The sequence below is a fragment of the Odontomachus brunneus genome, unplaced genomic scaffold (assembly GCF_010583005.1).
Source record: "Odontomachus brunneus isolate Ranch 3 - 2012 unplaced genomic scaffold, Obru_v1 Obru_scaffold_274, whole genome shotgun sequence".
NCBI lineage: Eukaryota > Metazoa > Arthropoda > Insecta > Hymenoptera > Formicidae > Odontomachus > Odontomachus brunneus.
This window is the reverse complement of record NW_022639724.1, coordinates 92,317-101,567: the sequence shown is the minus strand read 5'-3', so window position 1 is coordinate 101,567 and position 9,251 is coordinate 92,317. Positions and strand designations below refer to the sequence as shown.

Sequence of the window (9,251 nt, the reverse complement as noted above, 5' to 3'; positions counted from 1 at the left end):
CTGCACCGAATTCGGAGAACCGCGAACCTCGCGATTTTCGAGGAAATTTAAACGCACCGATAGTAAACACCATGAAAGAAACGGAGTATAAATAGCAAACGAAATCGCCAGATGAGCAGACTCCGCTCTCGACCGCGACAGAGGAAAGATCTACAGAGATCAAGCAACCTAGAGCAAAAAGGCGAACTTGAAGCCAACCCTCTTACGAGGAGAGAACTATCCACGCCATACGGATCTCCGGCAGCAACCTGAAGCCTGCCAAGAAATAGCCTCGAGGCACGCAAATTAGTCCGATTATCGCTCCGCGAGAAATATCGCGAGCTGTTTGGTACTGATAGCGAGGATGATGCGGCTAAGGAAACTGTGAGTCCGGTACCCAACTCGTCGGCTTCCTCCTGGTCCTCCCTGCCGACGACGCCTTTTCCGACGCGGCTATCACGGACGCCTTCACCTCGGAAGCGGCCACGGACAGGGACATTGTAAGAGCTGCTTCCGTCGACAAGGGACAACATACCAGGATGGAACAGAGAGCTCGGAGAGACGCTCCGGCCATGGAAGCTGGTACCTTTGTGCCTCTCTCCGGTTAAGCGCACCCGTCCATCATTGGAGAAGCTTACGACCTGGGACGTGAGAGCCCGCCGACCGCTCTCACCCCGGTATTCGCTTCCACAAGAGAAGGTATCTTCACCGGCACAGGCTCACCGGGCGACGCAGACCTCGCCTACGAAGCCGGTACTCCTACCGAGCGCCGCCAGGATCCCGACGGCACCAAAGAATCCGGATCCCCGCACTAACGCCGCCAGACGCCTAGTGTCACCGCGTAAGCTCCCTCGATCAGAGAAGTTTCGAGCTCACGGTGGCTCGCCGAAAAAGCCAACGCTAACCGGGACCGTCAGGAAGTCAAGGCTACTTCCACGGATCCGGCCCTGGAACGGAATCATGACGCGAAAATGACTCTAAACACATACACACTCACATGCCACCACATATACCCAATAAACATGCAAATTATTCATTAAGCTGGTCTCATCATTCCGTATATCCTTCTCCTCCTGCGAGTGCGATTAGGACTATAAGTTAAGATCTTGTGAACGCGAAGCGAACGCAACCACACCAGCCTTTCCGTGACCGTTGCCGCGATAAGTTCCGAGCAATCGCTACTGTTATCGAAAATACCGTGCGAGAGAGAAAGCGAGAGAGACGGAAAGAGTGACATGCCAAATGAGAAAGAGAGAGAGAGAGAGAGTGACGTGCTGGGAGAGGGAGGGAGGGAGGGAGCGAGGGGGGGAGAGAGAGAGAGAGAGAGAGAGAGAGAGAGAGGACGCGAGGAGCGAGCGACTGAGGAGGATACCGCTACCGCCGACGTCCGTCGCCAGGAGAGCCGCCGATTTTGTAAGGCCGACCATCTGCTCCACACTTATTCGTATTTTATCGTGTCCTCGTCTCGTGTCATTTATCATTGTCTCGTTCGCGGAGCGGCCGCGCGTGTCATAAGGTTCACCCGAGGAGATCGTCCTCGGGTTCTTCTTCGTGTAGCGAACTTGTTACCGTCTCGCGACTAATGATTTTCTTTATGAACATTGCCGAGCTGCTTACCGGGACGCGCGAGAGTCCCGCGAAGAAACGAATTAATCTTGAACACGCGTAGAGTCATTTTCGCCCTTCCTAGACCCATCCCGTCTCCGACTTTAAAATTCCAGAAGCTATCGGTCCCGACGGTTCCGGGACACGCGAATTTTATGCAACGTATCGCATCTCGCGTTTATCGAGGTGGTGCGGCCTTTCCGCACCTGGCGCCCAACGGGAACGTCCCAGATGCGCACATTGACAAACGGACACAGCCAACCACAACGCCGTATGATTAGAGATATTCTAGAGACTTTATAAACAACGACATATGACTGGATGTGTCCGTTTGTCAATATGTGCATCTGGGACTCACTCGCGCCCAACTACCGTTTTTTAGTTTTGTGGCGTGAACCGGGGTCGACGGCAATTTGCCGACGCGACTGACAGGCGACTGCCTGCCGTCGCTCGCGAGTAAACCTCGCGAAGATCGTCGCAATATGTACTATTGTCTGTTAGATATGTGTTAATGAAGGAAAATAATACATTTTATCAATAATGATTAACGTTGCTTTGAGTTAAAATAGAACATTCTGCAGATGTCGTGAGGATGTCTGATATAATTTGTGGCAACGAAATATTTCCTCAGGTAATCCTATGAATTACGTTTCAGTTTGAATCAAACTGAGATCGTTCTGATCAATTAGAATATTCTATGAAGATCTATTGCTACGTGATATACCTATAATTAATTGTTTTTCACACTAATGTTGCATTTTATATAGCACATTGTTTAATATGGGGACATAAGATGTTTTATATTCTGATTTTGAACATTATGATGTATAATGGATAGTAATGTACAGATTCCATGACAAAATTTTGATATTGCCTTTTCCCAGCAAACACAGAACATAACTATGATATAATACAGGAATAACATCCCAGATAACAAAATGTTTTCACAGTGATATCATGGTGTGCGCACGTAGTGCGTATAATCCACATGGCTTGCACGCATATTTTTATACAGATGCGTCCTCATATGAGACCCATATTGCTCGCACATATGCGACTTCACACGTGCAAGTCATATGAGCCTCCACTGAGGATGCATCCCATACAGCACAGTAATATTGAATCAATGTTGAAAGAATGTTGAATTGCAACAATGTCAATATTGCAACAATATTGAGAAAAATTGAATCAACGTTGCACAAACCTTGATATAATGTAAAAATGTCCGCGATTGTTGATTTTTCCTTGACATTTCATTTTATTTATTCTTATTGTTTCATTAAAAAAATAATTCCTAGTTTTCTCATTTCTTATAACTGCTAGAGATCGAAGATTGTCAAACACACTCTAAAACTTTCGCGAATCCTCCCCTCGATAATTTCGAATCCGAAGCGATAATGCCGGTCACTCATCCCATCTTGACTGCGTTGCTTAACCTGACGATCGAGCGGCACGCGGTGATTCCAATGATGTTCTTACAATTTATGTTTATAAAATGTATACTTACAGTGTTCACAACATATTATAATGTACCTAACAAATACACGTGTTGATTCGCCTATCTATTTTATTTAATATCTCTAAAGTTTATGTAGTTATTTGCAAAATAACTTCGACCATTCCTTCCAGTTTAATGTTTTTTATGCATTTTTTGTTATCAATACAACTTGCGTCAGACTCTATATAACAGAAAATATTATGAAATAAAAGAATATTCAGGATTTGCAAAATTGCTTAAACACATTTCAATTTTACATATAAATAATAAGAAAAATATATATGATTATATATTGTAATATAATATGTATAATAAATATATATTAATATAATAAAATTTAATAATAATTTATTTTATTAATATTATTACATAATAACAAATTTTTCCTTAATATTATTATTGGGAGTGTGAATAAGTTCTCGCCGTTTTTTGTGAAAATAAATCCTTTATTTAAAAAAAATAATAAAAAACAAGTCAATTAAAGTATTGCCCATCGCTGGAGACTACTTTTTCCCATCTTTCTGACAGCATTTGAATTCCACGTCGAAAAAACGACACTTCTTTTGCGGCTATCTACGAATTGATCCATTTTTTCGTTTCTTTATACGAAGTGAAGTGCTGCTCAGCCAGGCCGTTAGTCATCGATCGAAATAAATAGTAATCAGAAGGCGCAATGTCTGGAAAGTACGGCGGTGGGGTAGGACTTCCCATTTCAGCGTTTTCAGGTATGTTTTGACCGGTGACACGACATGCGGCCGAGCGTTATCATGCAGCAAAATCACCTTATCGTGTCTTTGCTCATATTGCGGCCGTTTTTCTTTCAATGCTCGGCTCAAACGCATTAATTGTCGTCGATAGAGATCTCCTGTGATGGTTTGGTTGGGTTGGAGTAGCTCGTAATACACTACCCCCAGCTGATCCCACCAAATGCAGAGCATGAGCTTGGAACCGTGGATATTCCGCTTTGATGCTACTGCTTCGCCGGGCTTTAACACTACCTTATGGGGTCTAAATCAAGGTTCATTTTCTCGAATTTATTGTGGAAAGGCAAAACAATTTATTGAAATTCAGTTTTTTAAACATCATTATCTCTTATAGTATATAAAAAAATTTTTTTTAAGTCATTTAAAAACAAAATGGCAGCACAACATCTATCGGAATGAAACATCTTTTTTTTTATGACCTCCCTGGCCGTAAACCTACAGGTCGCAATTGTGCATCTAGAATAAAAAACAAAAGATTTTGAAATTATATCAAAAAATCTAGTGAACGCCTGTAGAACTTTTCAAAATATTGATTTTGTTAAAAATGGCGTCAGTTTAAAAAAAGAAACACATTTTTACGGAAAAAATCGGTCGAAAATCGGCTATAAAGTCAGTAAATTTTTATAAATCAAAAGGTTCTACGGGCGTGCACTAGAAAATTTAATTTTTTAGCTACAGTTAAAATTTCCAGTCGATTGGTTGAAAATTGTAGGCGCTACATTTACGGCCAGCTCGAAAAACATGGTTTCGAGTAAAACGCGTTTAAAGTTTCAAGTACATATATTTCAATGTAATTTTTTATTTACCATTAATCGGCGATGCCTGGACCATACAATTGTCCTTCTAAATTAAGATTTTTGTGCTCCTCATCCTTCCTTGACGATAATGATGTTGAGCGAGCTTCTCTCGCCTCTACGGACAGGGAACGCTCTGATTGCGCGATGCGCGCGGCGTTGGCTTCCGAGCAGAAATTGTAGCAACTCAGTCCGATTGAAATGCCCATTTGCTTCATAACTTGCATAATTCCGAAAAATCCATCGTTGAAATATAAAACTGCGAGATTCACAGCAATATTGAGTACAGATTTGCCGCTGGAACTTGACTTGGGAGCCATCGAGCGAGTTTAAACTTTCGTTTGAGTTCTGTGTGAACCCGCCCAAGCAACGCGATAGCAAATCATCCCTACTCAGTTCTTCATACACAGGCTTGATAGCTTTAAAAACTTCATCGCTCATTGGTGGATTATGTTTGAACTCGTTGGTGTTTCCCATGATTGCTTTCTGTAGCTGCCAAGCACACCACGACTTCGGGCCTTCCGGGCAAAAATGATGTTGTGGCTTCTCATCGGTAGAAATTTTGTGATAGAGTGTTGCCCAAATGGCTTTCTTCATGTCCTCGATTGAGTTACAGTGTCTACGGATAGCCAATCCGTAGTAAATACTTAATTCGTCTATTAATTTGCCCGTTAATTTACCTCTACCGCTCAATCCTTTTGTATTATTCACCAATTTTCGAAGCCTGGTGCCCATTCTTTTCTGAACGTGATCAATACATTCTTTTTTTTTGACATTTGGATTCTGCTCAATAATAGCCTTGAAAGTCTTACAATCACCATCACCTATGTAATTAATATAAGAAACACCATTCTTTTCATCCGCGCGAGCAAACATCTCAGTCGCGGCGTCTACTTCCATTTTTCCTGCTGATCCCTCGTGATTCGCCTTGCACGTCGACTCATGATTTTTCTTCCACTCTTCGTACTCAGCTGTGTTTTCTTTTGATTTCCAGTGCAAGCATGTTTTACAAAACTTACTTTTTACCAAAACGTCAACAACTTTCCCACTGAACCATCCAATAAGCGAAACGACTCCGAATAGTGACGAAAAACCTCGACGACGCCACGAGCCATCACCTGAGACTGTAATACCGTTGTTTTCGCCTTTTTCTACAGATTTTATTTTCTCTTGTTGCGCAGCATTTTCCACGGAAAAAAAACAAACAGACTCGGATACCTCGCGGAAAGTTTTGATGATTTCATCGTAGCTTTTTTGAAATATTGGTTGAGGCAAATCCATAAACGCACAGAACTTTTTTATTCCATTTAAACCGATTCCCAACAAACGCATTGCCAAAACCATTCGTCTATTTACTTTATACGCTTTATTATTAATTTTTGGGCAACTATTTATGTGCACTGGTTCACACGCCTCACAGCTTATAACGATTTTGAAGCCCAAGCCTTGTTTGTTTGCTTCAGTGAATTTCACTGGCTTGTGGCACGTATGGCACACCAACACTTCCGATAGAGCAGAGAAAACTGATGCGAAACATAGTAAACGATAGCCAAAGTGCTATCGTAATCAATATAATACTCATTTTTCAATAACTTCAACTTTTTAGAGGACGTGCCAACGCTTTCAGCCGACTGCTCTAGCAGATATCGGTTTTTCGGGGTGCCGCCTCTCACATCTTTTCTTCTCACTGTTGCTTGGCTACTTTTCGTTCCTTTGCGTGATTTTCTGTCACTTGTATACATTTTTGATCAAAATTATCGAATAAAAACTCAACAGAACCAAGAAACACGTGCTTCTTACGAGAGCAAGCAAAACACTACTTCTAATGGTTTTTCTGGCGTCAGCTGTTGTCCTAGCTTGAAAATTTGAGTAGTAGAGACATCTAATGGTTTCATTTTCAAGTTTTATCCTAGTGATGTAAGTATAATATGTTTACGAAGGAATAGTGACCCCTATTGTACCGTTATGGAACGCGCCCTAATTACTCGTTAAATAGCACCGTGACTTTACTCGGAAAACCGAATTTTTCGGCCACTTTAAAAATTTTCCTCCATATAAAATGTTTTGGGCATCATTTTTGGATAGTTAAGGAAGAATTTAAGCCAATAAAAAAAAATGGTTAAAAAAAATTTACAAGGTAGTGTTACCCCTTAACCCATGATTTTTTACGCTTGGGATTACTGTAGTATATCCACTTTTCATCACCAGTCACAATACGATGTAAGAAACCTTTCCTTTTTTGTCGTTGAAGCAGCTGTTCACACGTGACAAGACGCCGTTCGACGTCTCTCGGCTTCAGTTCGTATGGCACCCAAGATCCTTCCTTTTGTATCATTCCTAATGCTGTCAGACGTTTCGAAACTGTTGTTCAATCAACTCCTAATTATTTTGCAACATCGGATTGCGTCTGACATGGATCTTCAGTAAGTAATGTTTCCAATTCTTCGTCTTAAAACTTTTTTGGTGCATCACTGCGTTCTCTATCTTGAACATCAAAATCACCATTTTTAAATCGGTTAAACCAATCTCTGCAGAGCATGATCACCATAAGTTTCTACAAGAATTCTGTGTGCTTCAGCTGCAGATTTCTTCTGAATAAAGTAGTGCAGTAAAATTCCCCGCAAAAACGGTTTATTTGGCACGAAATTTGACATGTTTTACGCTACGAAAAGAAAATGTTCTTTATAGGTTAATGGAAAGACACGCACTGATTTTAAACATAGGTTATAGAACTTCAATATAGATGCGTCATCATCTTGAATTATACACACAAAATTTTTATACCGCCATCTGATGGTGAAACGGCGAGAACTTATTCACACTCTCAATATCAATAATATAATTTTCAATGTTCCTCAAATATTGTTGCAAAAAATTGTACTTTTTATTCAATATATATTCAACATTGCAACAATATCTTCTAATCAATGTAGAAAAATGAACATATATTCTATGCAGAAAAAACACCTGCACTTCTATCTTCAACATTGCAACGTCTTATCAACGTTTTTTCAACGTTCTGTGCTATATGGGATGTCTGATCCGCAAATGAGACTGAGGGTGCGATTACATAAAGCGCGGAAACGCGGAAGACAAAATCTTACTAGATTTTCGCGTTCTGCAAATTGAATCATTTCTTCCCGTACGTTAAAAAAGCGGAAAGCCCAAAATTTTTCTCTATTGTCTTTTTATCCAAGGTACCAAAGTATAAATTCCAAAAAAATATCAGGTCCGAACGTGTTTGAATATGTCTTAATGTAACGGCGGTTGGGTTAAACAACTTGTGATAACTTGTGACAATTTGTGACAATGGATTTTTCCGCACTTGTTCCGCGACTTTATTTCTCCTTATATTACATGGAGCACAATTTGCGCGGAAAAGCGGAACGGTTTGGTGACAAATAAATATATATATTCATTTTTTTTAAATTGTATTAACTGAATTTACTGCAATTTTTATTAATATGTTTCTCTTTTCAGCTTATCTGTTGAATACAAGCATTTTAATTAATAAATACCGTTAAAAACTAATATTTTATTATTCTCCATATTGCTTTTCCGCTCAAAATATGCCTCACGTAATGTAAGACAATCAAAACAGACGCGGAACGTATAGCGGATCTAGTAAGATTTTGTCTTCCGCGTTTCCGCGTTTCATGTAATGGCACCCTGATATAACCCGCACGCGTGAAGTCGTATACGTGCGAGCAATATGAATCTCATATGAGGGCAAATCCGTTTAGTGATTTTATATTTACAATACAATTTTAAATATAAAAATGTAAAAATATTACTATTTATTATTGAAATTGATTATAGGTTTGTTGGCGTCGTATTCCTTAAAGTGCTCCTACTCGTTTCAATGCACTCTGATTGGTCCGCGTGGTGTCCACCATCGACTGGGATCCATGGGGGTGCCCTTATCACATAGTGATGAGGCTCCTGCGCCATTGGGCGCCCCCACCGACTGCGTCCCTGGATCCCGACTTTCTCAATGAGGTAGTGGAGGCTCTCTTTCCATGGGGGAAGCTTGCATTTCCCCCTATAAGAGCCCTCCTCCAGACGGGAAGAACGAGGAGGTCGGGGTCACGATGATGGGAATGGACAGAGCCGTCAGGAAGCTTGGCGTCAAGAAAAGGGCGCCGAGACCTGACGGTATCCCGGGCACAATTTGGCCTTGGCGATGAGGGTGGAGGAGGTGAAGAGTTGCATGATGCGACCTTCACCTCCTACCTGAGGACCGGGGTGTTCTCCAGTCCCTGGAAGAGAGCTAACTTGGTCCTCTTTAGAAAAGGGGACAAGGCGGAGGATAGTCCTTCCGCATAAAGGTCGATATACTTGCTAGACGAGACAGCTAAGTTATTCAAAAGAATAACACAGCCACACAAAAAAAAAATTTTTTTTTGGCCCAGAGGTCTGACTATGTTTACTGTATGTTTTTGGGGTCCCTGAATCCGAATCCAAGGTCAGATTGACCCCATCACGTCAGGATTTTGCCATAACCTCAAAAAACCCTATAATCAACGCTGTTTAGCCCTGTGACGTTGTTACTCATGCTTTAAACTAAAAAACCAATCTGTTAATCCACATAAACCCATAATCCTTCAACTC

The 9,251-nt window shown here is 41.1% G+C and overlaps 1 protein-coding gene across 1 annotated transcript in view; it reads left to right on the top strand.

Moving 5' to 3' along the window:
* Window positions 1–8,731: 8,731 nt before the first annotated feature.
* Window positions 8,732–9,251, top strand: part of LOC116853047 — a 5,197-nt gene continuing 4,677 nt past the window's right edge. The window contains exon 1 of the mRNA XM_032833898.1: window positions 8,732–8,795. Coding sequence (XP_032689789.1) covers window positions 8,732–8,795 — 64 coding nt within the window. The remainder of the gene's footprint in view (window positions 8,796–9,251) is intronic.